Here is a 19,389-nt window from a genome sequence, read left to right on the forward strand (position 1 = left end):
AATTTCACCCCCTCTGGTAACAGGTTGGAAAGGGGTGCGGTCAAAGCAGGGAATGAACGTACGGTAGTAGTTCGCGAAGCCCAAGAGCTGTTGCCTATCCTTCACCCGGCTTGGGTCTCCCAGACCTGCAGTGCCTCCAATTTCTCAGGATCTGTCTCCACACCTTCGGGAGAGATGCAGAGGCCCAGGATGTTGACGGGCATTTGCATGAATTGGCAATTTTTCATGCTTTTCAAAGAGTTAATGTTCACACGGGTCCAGGGTTCCAATGTCCAGTCCACCCAGCTAAGTGAGTCCATGAAGCAAACTTTAGTCCACCAGGCAAAGTCAAAGCCCGAGTCAAAGCTGGGGGAGTCTAAGCCAGTGGTGGCGAACCTATGGCACGTGTGCCAGAGGCGGCACTCGGAGCCCTCTCTGTGGGCACGCGTGCCGTCGCCCCAGCCCCGTTTCTCCCCACAGCCTCCTCCTCACCAGAAGAGAGTCAACCCCCCGGGCGCGGCCTGCACGGAGCAGCGCAGCCAAGGACATAGCCAGGCAGCAGGGACAAGACTCCGCCCTCGCGCTCCATAGTGTGCAGACGATGCTGCGGGGAGTGGGCAGAGGGCGTGGCTGCCATGACGCTGCAGGGCTGCCTGGGTTATCTGCTGCGGCAGGCCATGGAGATGGTGTGTGGCCCTGCAGGCGGGTGGGGCAGGGGTGGAGCAGGCAGGAGGGGAGACAGAGCAGCGGCGGGGGGTGGGTTTTGGGCACTCGGTCTCTAAAAGGTTCGCCATCACTGGTCTAAGCCAAAGCAAACAATGGTTCCTGGCCAAGACTCACTCCCCCATGGATTATCTTTCCAGGTGTTCCTTTCGAGGAGGGGTGCGGCGATCTCCTCATGAGTAGCCTTGCAACCCTTCTCTGAGCTTGCCTACGCTCCACTCTCCCTGCCCTTGGATCGAGCATTGGAGGCAGCTGTTCCTCATCAGAGGGGATCTGCTGTCTATCAGCACCACTGGCAGTCAGCAGCCAATCGTCCCCTGTGTCTATGAAAGCAGGCAGCTCTCTGTCCGGTCAACTACCTCTCCCAATGCCTGAGGGGCCTGGGGCAGCATCAGATGGTCCCGGTTCCAACTCCCCCTCCTCCTCCTCCGAATCAGGTTCCTGTGGGGCCAAGACACAGAGATACACAGGAGAGCCACATGGAATCTCAGAGGATTGTCAGGATAAATTCGATATTGTCCGACATGAGACAATCAGGTTGGATACGGATCTCCTTGGTGATGGTGAACTGCACGGTTGGACAATGGCTTTGTCCTGTCTGAGGATTTCACTATTGCCTATTATTCAGGACACGATGCCAGAGAAACAAGTGGAGTTGTGTTTATTGGAAGCAACCTGCTTACAATCCACTTGCTAGAGCAGTGAAAAGCTTCTCAGTGGTCCATGACCGAATTACGACCATCAAGAGTTTGTGCCAAGCCCCTCAACGTCACCCGTCTCCGATTCTATGCGCTGATGAACTGGGGCAAGGTATTCAGTCAGCCATTACTGGAACTGCAGAAGAGGAACACCACACAAGAAGCCAGAGGAAAAGCACAGGGGGTCCTCAGAGGAAACCATCAAAACAGCTGAGTCAAGAGCAGCGGCCAAACTGCAGGCAAAGGGGAAGAAGTACGAAGACCGAATGCAGCTTTCCAGAGGCAGCGACGGAGGACAACACAGGGACGAGTGATGGGAACAGCTTGAAGTGGACCAAATGAGACTTTAACTGCCCTGATGTCAACTGGGAGACAATCAGCCCACCAGAATTGATCTGGAAGGGTCACCCTATCCAGAGTCAAAGATGACAAAGTCCCGTATCCCAAATCCCCGTGTCGTCAAAGCCATTGGGTCTTGCCAGGGATCAGCTGACGCCTGCTGCCCCCCCATCCAGGCCCCCACAGCCTCCAGGCACCCAGTGGAACCAGTGGAACCGAACTTGCCTTCAGAAGTTGTGGTGCGCCATCACTGGAGGCTTTTAAGAAGAGACTGGACAGACATTTATCTGAAATAGTAGAGGGTCTTGAGCAGGGGGGGTGTTGGATTAGAACAGGGCTTTTCAACCGGTGGTACGTGTACCAGCAGTGGTACTTTAGCACCTGGCAGGTGGTATGCAATCTCTAGCCAAGTGTAGCGGGAGGGGGAATGAGCTAAAATGGCTCTGCACAGTCCTGGAGGAAATCAGCTGGACTGCAGGGCTTGGCAGAAGCTCCAGGATCGATGCACGTAGCTACATGCTAATTGGAGCCTCCAGTGTATCCAGAAGAGAAAAGGAGGAGGAGGAGGAAGAGGACGAGGAGGGCAGAGAGACGAGAAGCTATAAAAGGAGGTTTTGGCGGGAGGGGGAGAGAAAAAAAACACACGAAGAGAGAGAAGAGGCTTTTGTTAGCGAAGTGGTGAGGAGAGAGTGAGAGAGAGGGGCCTTTCCAAGCGAGGTGAGTGAGAGACCGAGCGAGCGGCCTTTGCGAGCGACGGGTGAGTGAGAGAGACCGAGCAAGCGGCCTTTGCGAGCAACGTGAGGGAATGAGAGACTGAGCGAGCGGCCTTTGCAAGCGACGTGAGGCTGAGGGAGCAGCCTTTGCAAGCGACGTGAGAGACCAAGCGAGTGCCCTTTGTGAGCGACATGAGTGAGAGACCAAGCAAGAGGTCTTTGCGAGTGATGTGAGAGATTGAATAAATGGCCTTTGTGAGCGACGGGGGAGTGAGAGAGAGACCAAGCGAGCAGCTTTTGCAAGCGACAGGGAGTGAGAGACCGAGCGAGAGGCCTTTGCAAGCAATGGGTGAGAGAGACCAAGCAAGTGGCCTTTGCAAGCAACGTGAGGGAATGAGAGACCGAGCGAGTGCCCTTTGTCAGCGACGGGGGAGTGAGAGACCGAGCAAGAGGCCTTTGCGAGTGATGGGGGAGTGAGAGACCAAGCGAGCGGCCTTTGTGAGCAACATGAGAGACCGAGCGAGAGGCCTTTGCAAGTGATGTGAGAGACCGAGCAAGCGTCCTTGTGAGCAACATGAGTGAGAGATTGACTGAGCGGCCTTTGCGAGTGATGGGGGAGTGAGAGAGACCAAGCGAGCGGCCTTTGCGAGCAACATGAGAGACCGAGCGAGAGGCCTTTGCAAGCGATGTGAGAGACTGAGCGAGCGCCCTTGTGAGCAACATGAGTGAGAGACCAAGTGAGCGGCCTTTGCAAGCAACGTGAGAGACCGAGCCAGCGGCCTTTGCAAGTACGGGTGAGGAGAAAAAGAGGAGAGAGGAAGAAGGACCAACCAGCCACCTGACCACCAAGGTAATGGTGCATATTAATATATACGGAGAAAATCATCATATATTCATCAGAAGGTGATTCAGCAAAGGAACCTCTACCGAAGAAATTAAAACTGGCACCAAATCGACAATAAAGTGAAGATTATTTGAAGTCTGGATTTTATTTCATGGACAAAAAACGACCAGCAGCTTCCTGTTTGCGTTATCTGCAATGAAGTATTATGCAGGCATTCCACAAAGCCTTCTCGGATCCAGAGACATTTTACAACAAAACACAAACAGAGCCGGTAGCGTTTTTCGTGAAGAAGGGAGATAAATGTATAAAGCGCTGTGCTGCTTTCATGAAGTCCACAACCGTCTAGAATTGACATCACACCGCAACTTGAAGGAACATTTTAATGAAAAAACACTGACCGATTAACGTCAGGGAAATAGGCACAAGTTTCCCACTAAAAGTGTGGTAAGTGGGTGTACTTTTATCACTTTTTTCCCGTTTGTTTTTTTTTGCTCATCAAGTTTTTCACACCTTGCTAAGCCACTGGTGGTACTCGAATATTGTCATGTCCTAAAGGCGGTACAATCTGTGAAAAGGTGGGGAAAGGCCTGTGTTAGACAATTGGACACAAGGAGGAGGCACGGGTTTTTTGAAGTTCTCTATGTCTTTCTTCAGCATGTCCTCCGTGTAATAAACAGCATCTCCGTTCTCATATACGAGCCGGTCAATCATCTTCATCAGTTCGTCCATCTGAGCCTCCCGTTCGTTTCCTCTGGCCGTGTTGTTGAAGGCCAGGTAGCGGTTCCCACATTCAGCAATATACTCCTTTTTATCTTGGAAAAAGGTGAAAGTTTCAAGAGAACGACCTTTCGGCTTATATTTGTCGGTGAACAGGATGATCATATAATTCCTGCCTTTCTGACTGAAAATCCCTTTGATCATCCGAGCCACATCCTTCTCCTGGGAGAAACAGCCAGGGCGCATGACCCAGAGAATAACGTGGGGACCCGGGGAGCATAACTTCACCCACTCGCTCACTTCAGCAGCATTTGCCCCTTCTGGATGCAAGGTGTCTCGGAAGCCAGGCGTATCGACCACCACAATCCTCCTGCCGTTCCACACTATCTCCTCTTTTTGGCAACTTTTTGTATCTGACATAGGTGGTATCCCAAAGACCTTGCTTCCCAGGATGGTGTTTCCCGTCGCACTTTTCCCACTTCTGATTCCACCCACGAGGACAATCCGCCGTTCGGGCCCTACAATCCAAAGGGGAGAGGAGACAAGAAGGGGAATCGGTCAGTCAGCGTACGGCCATCACAGCTCGTTTGTCATGGTTGACTCGCTACGCAGCTTCGTTCGCATCCGGACAACGGTAATGGGACGGGGTGGGGAAGGAAAGGCACCGGAAGGTGAGGGAGGGAAAAGAGGAATGCAAGTGAGCCTGGCTGAAAGCCTGAGACGAACCCAACACGACAAGGTCGTTCAGCTGGGAAAGTCCGAGGCAGTCGTATCGTTCCCAAAACAAAGTGAATGCCAACGATCGGTGGACCATGGACAGTGGGAGGACCGTGGGGGAGGGAGGAAAAACTCTCGGATGCTGTTTGTGCGCGAAATCGTTAAAACCGGCTTCTCTCCTTCTGTAAACACATGGAACCTTCAGTATAGTTTATTCTCTTGGTAAAAAATAAATGTCCTAGGACAGTGATGGAGTGCCCAAAAACTGCCCCGCCACCCTACTCCGGCTTGCCCTGCCCTGCCCCCACCCCGCCCACCTGCAGGGCCAGCCACCACCTCCACGGCCCGCCACAGATCGACCAGGCAGACCAGCAGCACCATAACAACCATGCCCTCTGCCCATGCCCTGCAGCATCATCGGCACACGATGGGGCACGAGGGCGGAGTCCTGTCCCCGCTGCCCGGCTGCCATGTCTTTGGCTGCGCTGCTCGTTGCGGACTGTGCCCAGGGGCAACTCTCCTTCGGAGGAGGCTGCTGGTGAGGAGGGGGCCACGGGGAGAGGTAGGGTGGGGCGACAACGCACGTGCCCACAGAGAGTGCTGCCTCTGGCACGGGTGCCATAGGTTCGCCACCACTGTCCTAGGAGTTTCTTTTGCTGTCTAACCGAGGACGGTTGACCTCCTCCGCCCTCCACCCAGGACAGCGGGTCCCACCCAATCCCACCCCCAGGAGTTACAGACTTTACCTCGGATGCTTTCAGCCATTTCCGGACGATTGGCACAGGATGAATCTGGGGATTTCTGGATGAAAAGCAAAACAGAATCAGCCAACGGAGAGACTGGCCTTGCTCGGAGGTTGCCAGGAACTCCCCTCCCACCAGGAGACCCAGGCAAGAATTGGGGGGAGGGAGTTAAAAAAGGGTTACTCCCTCCCTCACTGCCGGTTTTGAGGCAAATTCATCCTGATCCTGAATCATCTGGAGGACACAGGAGACCGAGTGATACATCAGTCAGCTGCCCTGGAAGACTGTTCACACCCCTTCCTGGACCCCCTTTTCCAGGAGTCTTCCCCTCTCCAACATCAGTACACTGATTACATTGTGTGTACAGGTAGTTTTCGAGTTACAACACTTCATGTAGCGATCAAAGTTACGACACCACTGAAAAGAATGACCGTTTTTTCACACCGACGACCCGTTGCAGCATCCCCCGGGGTCACGTGATTGGTATTTGGATGCTTGACAACTGACTCGTATTTATGATGGTCGCAGTGTCCCGGGGTCACGTGATCCCCTTTTGCAACCTTCTGACAAGCGAACTGAAGGGGGAAGCCAGATTCGCTTTAACTGGGGGACTGAACAACTGCAGCGATTCCCTGAATGATTGTGGCAGGAAAAGGCATCAAATTGGGCAAACTCCCTTAACCAGTTTCTCCCTTAGCAACGTACATTTTGGGCTCACTTATGGTCGGTAAGCCGAGGACTACCCCTACTGCTCGCCAAGACTACCCCTGTAAAGAGTTTGGGGAAGGGGATTCTGTCAAGGTCATGATTGAACCGTTAACCAGCTGTAAATTGTAACCATGGGAATGAGTCAGCAGGGTCTGTGTCTCTTTAAGAGCCTTTGTATAAAAGGAAGGCTCTGCTGATGTGTTCTCTCTCTTCTGTTTCCTGCTGTAACTCTGGTATGTTGGATCCTGCTCTATTAGCACGTGTGTGTAGATTGCTCCTGGTGTATGATATTGTAGATAGTGTAAGATAAACCACCATTTCCTATAGACCACTGTTTACTGTGTTTACTCCTGGCTTATTTCGCGCAAGAAGACAGATTCCTTCGTCCTGTGTCCCGCACAGACCCCCAAACACGACACGCCAGCTCCATCCTGGAAGAACAGCTGGCGGACAAGCAGGACAACTAGGGCTCCCCCAAGAGGCCGAATGTGGGCACAGCCCACACTCTGTCCATCGACGGTGGTCCAGAGGTGCCTGTTCTGGTTTGGCTGAGGAAGGACCCCACTGCCCAGAGCAGTGGGGCAGAGGCAGCAGTCACAGTGAGGGGGCCCCTGCTGAAGCTTTCTTGGAGTTCCCAAATGGATGGGGGCCCCTTTTCCTATAGTATTATGAATACTATCCTTGCCATTCAGGGCTTTTAGACGTGAGTCGCACTGGATGCAGTTCCTCTCTTCACCAGCAGAGGATGAGACAGGCTGGGGACTCTGTTACCCCATAGGTTTTTGGTGTTGGGGACTGTTGTGGGGGGCTGGGGGGGAAGAATCTAGAGAATTTATTTCCTTCCGCTGAGGATAAGGCTCCGTGGTGAAGATCCGGCCGCGTCCCCTAGTAACCCTTTGGTTTGGTTCCCCCAAAATGCTTACCCATACACACAGAGATACACACAAACAGACACACACACACAAATGCACATGCCTGCCCACTTCCTCCTTCGCCTTTCCTGGATGGGGACTTTCAGTGCTGGGGCTTCACCCAAATGCCCTCCCCCCGCCCCAGTCCCTGAAAGGCTTTCAGGAAAGGTGCCTCATTGGACACCACAACTGGAGCCTCCAGCCAGGAACAGTACCCCCCCTTGACCATCCAGACAAAAGAGCCTGTCCCCTCCAGGAGGGCCAGAATTGGGAATCTCACTGGAAAGGTTCCTAGGGGAGGGAGGAGATGGGATTGGGGGTCCTGTGGGTGGGTGGAGAGTTAGGAAGAAGGTCTCCCCTCCCTATCCTTGATTCCAGCTCTCCCCTTGTTTGACTGCCTGGACAGAACACAGCAGAAACTTCAGAAAAGGAGAAAGCCCCCTCCCCAAATTACCCAGAACTCCCCCCCAACAACAGAGGTGCTTCTGTGTCCCACTTGTAGCTAAGTCCCCTCCCTTGTTCTCCCCCCACTTCTCTGCCTTCCTTGGCTAACCAGGAAGAAGGGATCCTGAGCGATTCAGCCATCCGGTTCCTAATGAATGGATCTCGGCTACTAACCTCCAGCCATTCACCTCCCCACGATTGCCTGTCCTAACATGAGGGTCTCGGCTGTCCCACCCATCCATTGGGGTCTCCCAGAGAGGAGGGATCCCCTGCTCTCGTGTAAACGGGCAGAAAGAGCATCGCCCTCGCCCAGTTCCACTTTGCCATTTGATTCTACTCTATGACACGCTGATCCCGTACCTTGGGCACCTTGGGCAGATGGATGGCGTAGTGTCTTCCCCTGTTCTCCGAAACGACTCTCTGCACTGTCCCCATCAGCTCTGAGACCTGCGCCTGCCACTCGACTCCTGTGGCCTTGTTGTTGAAGCCACAGAAGCGGTCCCCGCACTGCTGGATCAGGTCCCGCAGTTCGCGGTTGTCGGAATTTCGGACGTACTCCTGCAGGGATTCCTCTCCCAAATCCTCCCTGCAGGTGAAGAGGACGATCGTGCGCCTGGCCGACTCGTTCCCAAAAATACCCCAGACCCGCTTTGCGGCTGTCACATCTTCGGCGGTGAAGCGACCCACCTGGGTCACAAAGATCAGGGCATGGGGGCCTTGCTGGGAGAGTTCGACGCAAGCCGTGATCTCATTTTGCACAATCCCACTGTGGTTTTCAGAATCGAAAATGTTGGGTGTGTCGACCACGGAGATCATCCTGTCCTTCCATCTTCCTTGACCCCTTTGGCACTTCAGGGTGGTGGTTTTTGCTGACAAGACGGACTTGAACACCCTCCGGCCGAGGATGGTGTTGCCTGTAGCGCTCTTCCCGCCTCCGGACTTTCCCACCAGGATCATCCAGAGTTCGGCGTCCTCCCCTGCGAGTTTGGAAGACGACGTTACAAAAAGGAATCGAGATATTTCTCACATGTTGGGGTGTCATTGATCAGGCTGGAAATGGGGACAACTTTGGGAAAGAGTCATCCCTGCCCGGAAGTGGTTCAGTGATATTTTCATATGAATCTCCCGGAGTTGCTAAAATGGGTGCTCAGCCGTGCAGATTCCCCGAACGTGCGAATCCCACTTTAGCAGATGTCCGAATACAGCCACTGTGTCCAGCCCCCACGAGCAAAGCTATAGCCAAGCAAATTGAGACTGAGTTGTGAGGAGGCTCAGGGCTGCTGGTGTGTGCTGTGTGACGATGGCCCCGAGCCAGGGTATGGGAGTAATATTGGAAGGGACCTTGGAGGTCTTCTAGTCCGACCTTCTGCTCTACTGCACCACCATGATCGCTGGTGGCACAGTCGTAGAATGCAGGCAAACTCTGCCCACTGCCAGGAGTTCGATGCTGACTGGCTCAAGGTTGACTGAGCTCTTCCGTCCTTCCGTGGTCGCTAAAATGTGGGGGGCCAATATGGCAACTCTGTAAACCGCTAAGAGGGGGCTCTGAAGTACTCTGAAGCGCTATATAAGTGCTATTGCTAAGGGAGGTGGAAGGTATGAGCATAGGGTTGTGTGAGGATCCGAATGAAGCCAGAGGGAAACATTTAGGGGGACCTGCTGTGGAAAGAGAAAGTCCAACGGGAACTTGTTGCGGAAGGGAAATGCTCGCAGTGACCCCGTGGCGGGAGGGGTAGAATAGGTAGGGGGTAGTGCAGTGTCCTTGGGGTCAGTCACAAGTGCAAATGACCATTGGGGTGCTGCAGGGACTGTAATTTTAGGATCCGATCTTAAGTAACTTTTTTTGGGGGGGTGATCCACCATAATGTAAAACAGTTGTTAAAACAAGGGTCCCCAAGCCCCGGTCCCTGAATCGCCACTGGTCCACAGCATGCCGGCAACCGGGCCACGCAAATAAGCAAAGCACCTGAAACCAACGCATCCCCCGGTCCACAGAAAAACCCCTCTCCACGGAACCGGTCCCTGGTGCCCAAACGTTTGGGGGCCACTGTGCTAAGAGACCCGTCCTACACCAATGTCTCCCTGCTGCCGTACCTTCCATCGTCACTTCTTTGCATTTTCCATCCATAGGACGAAGAGGAGCATCAATCACGGAATCTGGAACTGGATAGAAGCCGGAGATGTGTGTTGGTGTGTGCGTGTCTCATCCAGACTGATCCTTAGCTTGTGTTTGACTCTAGGTTTCAGGCAGCACCTAGTCTGCCTCAAGATCAGTATATATATATAGAGGAGGAGGAGGAGGAGGAGGAGGAGGAGGAGGAGGAGGACGACTGTGCGGTTCCTGGTGCTCTCTGAGCTTGATGGCTTCGTTGCAGACATTTCATGACCCAACTAGGGAACGTCATCAGGGCTAGTGAGGAGTGCTGTTTGTGGCAGCCCCCCCCCCAAATATTGGAATGCTGCTATTGTGTCCTCCCCCCCCCCAGTCCTTCTTTTCTCTAGACTGGCCAAACCCCAAATCTTGCACCCGTTCGTCCAATGTTTTGGCCTCCAGCACCCGAATCTTCTTTGTTGCTCTTCAGCCTCCCTCCTCACTTACCCGGCATGGCCTCTTCATCCGTGGCTGCCTGGAAGAGTACAAAGGAAACACCGGTCAGACAAGGGACACGACGCCCAGAGGCCTCGGCGTGTCCAATGGGGAAGGGAGCCAGCTGCCACCCTGTTTATGCCTAGGAACCGCGGCCTGGTCCCCCACCCCATTCAAGGCATCACCCAGAAGCTGTTCTGGAGCCCCCCAGCTAATGGGGGGAAGGGTTCAGATGCTCTGAAGGGACCAAGGAAGGGAAGAAAGGAGGGGCAGGGAGAGGGAAGGGACGGCAGGGGATACAGGTGGAGGAGAAAAAGGGGAAATAGAGCTGGAGGACTCTTTTTTGGAGGGGCGTTGCATGCTCTCCACCCATTAACCACCCTCTCCCGATTGCCTGTCCTAACGTGAGGGTCTTGGCTGTCCCACCCACCCTTTGGGGTCTCCCAGAGAGTAGGGAACCCCTTGCTCTTGTGTAAATGGGCAGAAAGAGCACCACCCTCCCCCAGTTGTGACTTTGCCATTTCATTCTAGTCTATGACATGCTGATTCCCCTACCTTGGGCCCCTTGTGCAGCGGGATGACGTAGTGTCTTCCCCCGTTCTCCGAAACGACTCTCTGCACCATCTCCATCAGCAACGAGACCTGCTTCTGCTGCTCGCCTCCTGCAACCTTGTTGCTGAAGCCACAGTAGCGGTCCCCGCACCGCCAGGTCAGCTCCCGCAGTTTGCAGTTGTCAGACTTTCGGACATACTTCTGCAGGGATTCCCCTCTCAAATCCTCCTCGCGGGTAAAGAGGATAATCGTGTGCCTGGCGGATTCGTCCCCAAAGATATCCCAGACCCGTTTTGCAGCTGTCACATCTTCGGCGGTGAAGCGTCCCACCTGGGTCACAAAGATCAGGGCGTGGGGGCCAGGCCTGGAGAGGTCGATGCAAGCCCCGATCTCGCGTTGCACAGTCTCACTGTGGTTTTTAGAATCAAAAATGTCAGGTGTGTCGACCACGGAGATCTTCCTGTTCTGCCATCTTCCTTGACCCCTTTGACACTTCAGGATGGTGGTCTTTGTTGACAAGATGGACTTGAACACTGGCTGGCCGAGGATGGTGTTGCCCGTGGTGCTCTTCCCGCCTCCGGTCTTCCCCACCAGGATCAGCCGGAGTTCGGTGTCCTCCCCTGTGAGTTTGGAAGACGAAATTACAAAAAGGAATCGAGATATTTCTCACAACATGTCGGGGTGTCATTGAGCAGGCTGGAAATGGGGACAAGTTTGGAAAAGAGTCACCCCTGTCCGGAAGTGGTTCTGTGATATTCTCATCTGAATCTCCCAGAGTTGCTAAAATGGGTGCTCAGCCATGCAGATTCCCTGAACGTGCGAATCCCACTTTAGCAGATGTCCGAATATAGCCACTGTGTCCAGCCCCCATGAGCAAAGCTGGAGCCAAGCAAATTGAAACTGAGCTGTGAGGAGGCTCATGGCTGCTGGTATGTGCTGAGTGACGATGGCCCCGGGCCAGGGTACGAGAGTAATATTGGAAGGAAACTTGGAGGTCTTCTAGTCCGACCCCCTGTTCAACAGCCTCTACTGCACCACCATGACCGCTGGTGGCACAGTGGGTAGAATGCAGCATTGCAGGCAAACTCTGCCCACTGTCAGGAGTTTGATGCTGACTGGCTCAAGGTTGACTCAGCTCTTCTGTCCTTCCGTGGTCGCTAAAATTTGGGGGGATCACTAAGGCGACTCTGTAAACCGCTTAGAGGGGGCTCTGAAGTACTGTGAAGCGCTATATAAGTGATATTGCTACTGTTAAGGAAGGTGGAATGTAGGAGCCTAGGGGTGTGTGAGGATCCGATTGAAGCCAGAGGGAAATATTTACGGGGACCTGCTGTAGAAGGAGAAAGTCCAGCGGGAACTTGTTGCGGAAGGGAAATGCTCGCAGTGACCACATGGCGGGATGGGTAGAATAGGTAGGGGGTACTGCAGTGTCCTTGGGGTCAGTCAGAAGTGCAAATGACCATTGGGGTGCTGCAGGGACTGTAATTTTAGGATCGGATCTGAAGTAACCTTTTTTGGGTGGGATCCACCATAATGTAAAACAGCCGTTAAGACAGGGTCCCTGAACTGTCACCGGTCCACAGCATGCCGGCAACTGGGCCACTCAAATAAGCGAAGCACACAAAACCAGCACACGCGCACAGTCCACAGGAAAACCCCTCTCCACCTAACCGGTCCCTGGTGCCCAAACGTTTGGGGGCCACTATGCCAAGAAACCCATCCTACGTCAATGTCTCCCTGATGCCGTACCTTCCATCATCAATTCTTCCCGTTCTCCATCCGTAGAACGAAGAGGAGCATCAATCACGGAATCTGGAACTAGATAGGAGCCGGGGATGTGTGTTGGTTTGTGTATTTCTCATCCAGATTGATCCTTACCTTGTGTTTGACTCTACGTTTCAGGCAGCACCTAGTCTGCTGGCAACCGGGCCACGCAAATAAGCGAAGCGCACGAAGCCAGCACACACATATACACAAACACACACACGGTCCACAGAAAAACCCCTCTCCACGGAAACTGGTCCCCGGGGGCCCCAATGTTTGGGGGCCACTGTGATAAGAGACCCGTCCTACGTCAAGGAGATGAGAAGAATTACCTGGTCTGCCGCCTGCCGTAACGTCCAACAGGTCTTCCCATTCTCTGTCCGGAGGACAGAGAGGAGCATCCATCAGGGGAACTGGAGCTGGATAGAAGTGGTGTGTGTGTGTTTGTGTGTGTGTCTCAGCCAGACTGATCCTTAGCTTGTGTTTGACTCTAGGTTTCAGGCAGCACCTAGTCTGCCTCTAGATCAGGATTTAGGGAGGAAGAGGAGGAGGAGGAGGAAGAGGAGGAGGAGGAGGAGGAGGAGGAGGATTGGGGGTCGTCGGTGGTTAGGGTTAGGGTTGACTCAGCTCTTCTGTCCTTCCGTGGTCGCTAAAATATGGGGGGTCAATAAAGCGACTCTGTAAACCGCTTAGAGGGGGCTCTGAAGTACTGTGAAGTGATATATAAGTGCTATTGCTACTGCTAAGGGCGGTGGAATGTAGGAGCCTAGTGGTGTGTGAGCATCCGATTGAAGCCAGAGGAAAACGTTTAGGGCACAGGTCGGCTCCAGAGCCGCATGTGGCTCTTTGAGTCTTCTCCTGTGGCTCCCAGCCTCCTCTGCCATTTGCAGAGAGAGAGAGACAGAGAGAGGCACTTGCGCTTCCCTTCTCTCTCTCTCTCTCTCTCTCTGTGTGTGTGTGTTTGTGTGTAAAAAAGAGAGTGGCCTCATGCTGTTCTCCGACGAGCTGACAAGCTTATTGGGCGGGGCTCCTGCCTTGGCTGCATCTCTGCAGGAAGCAGGAAGGGCAGGAGAGAGCCAGCTCAATAAGAATGTGTGTCAGCTTGTTGGAGAACAGCAGGAAGCCAGCTTACCAGGTGATCAGAAGATTGGAGAGAGAGGGAGAGGGGGGGAGAGAGAGAGAGACTGAGGGAGAGAAGAGAGAGAGAGGGAGAGAGAGAGAGAGAGAAAAAGAGGGGGAGAGGAGAGAGAGAGGGAGAGAAAGAGAGAGATGCACAGCACCCTCTATTTCTTTTTAATTAAACTCTTCAATCAAGGCTCCCCTCTGGTGCGCGCGCATGTGCGCACGCAAGTTTTGCAGCTCCCAGTGTTTTCTTTTCTGTGGGAAACGGGTCCAAGTGGCTCTTTGAGTGTTTATGGTTGCCGACCCCTGCCCTAGACACTAGGCCACGGGTCAGCAACCCTTGGCTCCGGAGCTGCATGTGGCTCTTTGAGCCTTCTCCTGAGGCTCCCAGTCTCCTCTGCCATTTGCAGAGAGAGAGACAGAGACAGAGAGAGGCACTTGCGCTTCCCTTCCCTTCCCTTCCCTTCCCTTTCTCTCTCTCTCTCTCTCTCTCTCTCTCTGTGTGTGTGTGTGTGTGTAAAAAAGAGAGTGGCCTCACGCTGTTCTCAGACAAGCTGACAAGTTTATTGGGCGGGGCTCCTGCCTTTGCTGCGTCTGTGCAGGAAGCAGGAAGCAGCAGCAAAGGCAGGAGCCCTGCCCAATAAGCTTGTCCGCTTGTCTGAGAACAGCGTGAGGCCACTCTCTTTTTTACACAAACACACACACACACACACACACACACACACAGAGAGAGAGAGAGAGAGAGAGAGAGAAGGGAATTGCACGTGCCTCTCTCACACACACACTCTCTCACACACACACTCTCACACACACTCTCTCTCACACACACACTCACTCTCTCTCTCTCTCTCTCTCTCTCTCTCTCTCTCTCTCTCTCTCTCTCTCTCTCTGCCTCCCTCCCTCTCTCTCTTTCACTGAGTGGGGGAAGAGGAGTGGCAGACCTAAGGGCAGGAGAGAGCCAGCTCAATAAGAATGTGTGTCAGCTTGTTGGAGAACAACGTGAAGCCAGCTTGCCAGGTGAGCAGAAGATCGGAGAGAGGGAGAAGGGGGGGAGAGAGGGAGGGAGACAAAGAGAGAGAGAGGGAGAGAGGGAGAGGGAGAGAGAGAACTCATGCACAACAGCCTCTATTTCTTTTTAATTAAACTCTTCAATCAAGGCCCCCCCACTGGTGCGCGCGCATGTGCGCACGCAGGTTTTGCAGCTCCCAGTGTTTTCTTTTCTGTGGGAAACGGGTCCAAGTGGCTCTTTGAGTGCTTATGGTTGCCGACCCCTGGTTTAGGGGGACCTGGTGTGGAAGGAGAAAGACCAGCAGGAACGTTTTGGGGAAGGGAAATGCTTGAAGTGATGTGGCGGGATGGGTAGAATAGGTAGGGGGTACTGCAGTGTCCTTGGGGTCAGTCAGAAGTGCAAATGACCATTGGGGTGCTGCAGGGACTGTAATTTTAGGATCCGATCTTAAGTAATTTTTTGGGGGGGTGATCCACCATAATGTAAAACAGCTGTTAAGACAGGGGTTCCCAAACCCCGGTCCCTGAACTGCCACTGGTCCACAGCATGTCGGCAACCGGGCCACGCAAATAAGCGAAGCACACGAAACCAACGCACCCCCCGGTCCACAGGAAAACCCCTCTCCACGGAACCGGTCCCTGGTACCCAAATGTTTGGGATCCCTTGTGCTAAGGGACCCCTCCTACGTCAAGGAGATGAGAAGAATTACCTGGTCTCCCTGCTGCCGTAATGTCCATCGTCACTTCTTTCCATTTTCCATCCGGGGGACAAAGAGGAGCATCCATCAGGGAAACAGGAGCTGGATAGAAGCCGGGTGTGTGTGTTTGTGTGTGTGTCTCATCCAGACTGATCCTTAGCTTGTGTTTGACTCTAGGTTTCAGGCAGCACCTAGTCTGCCTCAAGATCAGGATATAGGGAGGAGGAGGAGGAGGAGGAGGAGGAGGAGGAGGAGGAGGAATGGGGGTCCTCGGTGGACCTCTGAACTGGGTGGTTTTCTTGCAGACGTTTCATGACCCAATGTAGGTAACATCATCAGTGCTAGTCAGGAGTGCTGTTTGTGGCAGCCCCCCAAATACTGGAATCCTGCTATCTAGTCCCCTCCCTTCCTTCTTTTCTCTAGAATGGCCAATCCCAATTCCTGCACCCGATCTTCCGATGTTTTAGCCTCCAGCTTCTGAATCCTCTTTGTTACTCTTCAGCCCCCCCCCCAAATGCCACACGTGGCCTCCTCACTTACCCGGCTTGGCCTCCTCATCCGTAGCTGTCTGGAAGAGTGGAAAGGAAACACGGGTCAGACGGGGCTCTCGACTCCCAGAGGCCTCGGCGTGTCCAGTGGGGCAGGGGGCCAGCTGCCGCCACGCTCGTGCCCAGAAACAGCAACCTGGTCCCCCACCCCATTCAAGGCATCGCCCAGAAGCTGCTCTGGAGCCCCTCCAACCAGTGGTGGGATTCAGTCGGTTCGGTAGAACCGGTAGCTGATTTTTTGTTGCCGAGGCCCAGAATGGACTTCCGGACGCGGCATCCACACAGAGAACCGGTTGTTCACATATTGGAATCCCACCACTGCCCCCCAGCTAACTGGGGGAGGGCGGGGTTCAGATGTTCTGAAGGGACCGAGGAAGGAAAAAAAGGAGGGCAGAGGGAAGAGATGGCAGGAGATACAGGTGGAGGAGAAAAGGGGGAAGTAGAGCTGGGGGACCCCTTTCTTGGGGGGGGCATTGCATGCTCTCCACCCATTAACCACCCTCCTCCCTCCCTGATTGCCTGTCCTAACATGAGAACATTTGATTCTGCTCTTTGACACGCTGACCCCGTACCGTGGACAACTGGTAAAGCCAGTTGACGTAGTGTCTCCCCCCGTTCTCGAAAACGACTCTCTGCACCATCTCCATCAGCTCCGAGACCTGCGCCTGCCACTCAACTCCCGCGGCCATGTTGTTGAAGCCACAGTAGCGGTTCCCACACCTCTGGATCAGCTCCCGCAGATTGCGGTTGTCCGGCTTTTGGACGTACTCCTGCAGGGATTCCCCTCTCAAATCCTCCTTGCGGGTGAAGAGGACGATCGTGTGCCTGGCCGATTTGGCCTCAAAGATATCCCAGACCCGTTTTGCAGCTGTCACATCTTCGGCGGTGAAGCGCCCCACCTGGGTCACAAAGATCAGGGCGTGGGGGCCAGGCTGGGAGAGTTCGACGCAAGCCGTGATCTCATTTTGCACCATCTCACTGTGGTTTTCGGAATTGAAAATGTTGGGTGTGTCGACCACGGAGATCTTCCTGTCCTGCCATCTTCTTTGACCCCTTTGGCACCTCATGGTGGTGGCCTTTTCCCCCAGGGACTCGAACTCTTTCCGGGCGAGGATGGTGTTGCCTGTGGTGCTCTTCCCTACTCTGGACTTTCCCACCAGGATGAGTCGGAGTTCGGCGGCATCCCCTGTGGGTTTGGAAGACATTGTTACACAAAGGAATTGAGACATTTCACATGTGCCCAGGAAGAAACGTGTGGCTGTGATCCAACATGTCGGGGCGTCATTGAGCAGGCTGGAAACGGGGACAGTTTTGGAAAAGAGTCACCCCTGCCCTGAAGCAGTTCAGGGATGTGTTTTTTTTTTTGTGAATCTCCCAGAGTTGCTAAAATGGGATATTTTGGCTGTGTAGATTCCTACAACGTGCGAACCCCACTTTAGCAAACCTCCACTGATAAAACAATGAAGCTCCAAGTCAGGAAATTACCCTTTGAGCCCCACCTAAGTCCCCCCCACATGATGTCCGAATATGGCCGCTGTGTCCAGCCCCCAGCACTCTGAGTGAGCAGAGTGACCTGGAAGAGACTTGTCTGCTGGTAGAGAGCTGCGGGAGGACGCCTGACCCACTGGGCTGGGGGGGGCAGGATGCAGAGGCAGGCTGAACCAAGCAGGACTGACCCTCCTGCCTCCCCCACCCCCCCAAGCTTGCAAGCCGGCTTCCAACTTGGTTTGTTTCAGACAGAGTGCGATTAAACCTGCGGGGAAGACGATTCGTGCGGGCCCGAAGAAATTCCGACTGAAATGGGTCTTGGGGGCCATCCCCCACCCACATGAGTGCCCCACGGCAGCCCTGTCCTCCTGCCTGCCTGTCCCTCCCAGCAAACCGGTGAGACTGCCGCCTTTCTTCTGCGGCGATCCTGCATTTTCCCCGTCACCAGACCCTGTCCAAGGTGGGACTCCGACAGCTAAAAGACCAGCGGGGACTGTGGAAGGAGGCCCATCCGTGGGCAACAGAGCCCCTCGGGGAGGGAGGGAGGGAGCCGTGCTCAGCAGTGGGGAGGGGGTCTCCACAGAGGGGCCAAGGCACCCACTCCTCTAGGCTGGCCCGTGAGGCTCTGGCTGTTCGCTATGTGGAGAGAACCTATCCAGTGCAGCTCTTCCTCTGAACTGGCATCAGTTCGCCGCAGCTCTTCCTCTGAACTGGCATCAGCTCGCCCTCCATGTGGCTGCCCTGTTGCCCCACCCCCCCGAAATGCCAGGCGTGGCCTCCTCGCTTACCCAGGCTGATCTCTTCCTCCATGGTTCCCTGGAAGAGTGGAAAGGAAACACGGGTCAGACGTGGCCCCGGCGTGTCCAGTGGGGCAGAGAGACTCGGCTGCCCCTCCCCTTCGGGCCCAGAAACCGCAGCCTGGTCCCTAAACCCCCATTCAAGGCTGCTCTGGAGCATCCCCTCCCCCCAGCTAAGGGAGGGGGTCTGAGAAGGGAAGGGAAGAAAAGAGGGGCAGGGAGGGAGGGGGAGAGGGAAGGGATGGGGGGCCCGGAAAGCAGGTGGAGGAGAAAAAGGGGAAATAGAATTGGGGGGAATCTCATTTATTTGGGGGGGCGTCGCATGCTTTAGCCTTATTTTTACAAGTAGGGGACAGGACTGGTCTGGATCATGATGGAGGGGGGGCTGGATGGCTGTCCAGGCCCCCAAAGGTTCTCCCCTTTCTGGAAGCCTCCACCCCCCCCCTCCCCTTTGAGGACCCCCTTCTCAGACCTACCGGGTGGGTCCTCCAATAGCTCATTCCTGGCTGTGGATGCTCGAGGAGTTGGGATTCCCTCGGCCCCCCGGACTGTGGGGAAGGAGAGAGAAGATGGGGGGGCGGAGACCCCCTTTTTTTTGAGCGGGCAGCTCCGGCCCACGACCCTTTTCGGGCGGGGGGAGAAAGGGGGGGGAAACGGGGGCGCTGCCCCTCCCCTCCCGCCTTGCCCAGCCATGCCTTGCCTTGAAGGGGTGCCCACTCCTCCTTTTGGTCCGCCTGAGACCCTCCCCCCCAAGGGACCCGTGAGGGGAGCAGGGGGGCGGCCGCGCCCCTCCCTCCGCTTTCAAGAGACCCGGAGCCCCCCACCCCGGAAATGGGGGGGCAGTTCCACCTTCCCCCCCTCCCCTCCCACTCCCCCAGCCCCACCGCAAGGGGGGCGCAAGCCAGCGCGAAAGTCCTGGAGGAGGAAAGTCGGAGGGGGGGGGTCGCCAGTCCTGGCCGGGTCTCCTTTGCTCGGACGGACCACCCCCCCTGATTTGGTGGGGAGGGGGGGGAGTGCGCCTCCCCCCCTTGCGCTCCTCCGCCCGGGAAGATCAGGAGGGGAGGGGTCCTGGGGGGGGCGACGGGCAGGGCAGGCAAAGGGGAGGGGGCGGAGGTTCCTAGGTGGGGGCTGGACCCCCGAAAGACCCGCCCCCCCGGAGAGGCGCCGGATTCCCCCCCCCCGGAGGCTTTCTTTTTTTTTCCCCTCCTCGGGATCCGGGCAGATGCAGCGGGGATATCGGAGGGCCCGATCCTCGCCCCCTGGCGCCCTCCAAGCCGGCTATCCCGCCC

At 55.1% G+C, this 19,389-nt stretch overlaps 2 protein-coding genes across 2 annotated transcripts; both read right to left on the bottom strand.

The window, feature by feature from the left end:
• Positions 1-101: 101 nt before the first annotated feature.
• On the bottom strand, positions 102-15,307 carry LOC114923078 (GTPase IMAP family member 8-like). The gene is made up of 9 exons (XM_029285532.1): positions 15,280-15,307; positions 10,679-11,295; positions 10,136-10,163; positions 7,897-8,513; positions 5,669-5,707; positions 5,477-5,531; positions 3,918-4,531; positions 1,062-1,143; positions 102-163 (listed from the first exon to the last, which is right to left on the bottom strand). The coding sequence occupies exons 1-9, from the start codon at positions 15,305-15,307 to the stop codon at positions 102-104; spliced, it is 2,142 nt and encodes a 713-aa protein (XP_029141365.1).
• Positions 15,308-15,799: 492 nt separating this feature from the next.
• Positions 15,800-17,020, bottom strand: LOC107294075 (GTPase IMAP family member 2-like). The gene is made up of 2 exons (XM_015823281.1): positions 16,388-17,020; positions 15,800-15,835 (listed from the first exon to the last, which is right to left on the bottom strand). Exons 1-2 carry the CDS (start codon positions 17,018-17,020, stop codon positions 15,800-15,802), a joined length of 669 nt encoding a protein of 222 aa, XP_015678767.1.
• Positions 17,021-19,389: the final 2,369 nt, after the last annotated feature.

This window comes from Protobothrops mucrosquamatus, unplaced genomic scaffold (genome assembly GCF_001527695.2).
Source record: "Protobothrops mucrosquamatus isolate PMUCROS unplaced genomic scaffold, P.Mucros_1.0 scaffold1823, whole genome shotgun sequence".
In the NCBI taxonomy this organism is placed as follows: Eukaryota; Metazoa; Chordata; class Lepidosauria; order Squamata; family Viperidae; genus Protobothrops; species Protobothrops mucrosquamatus.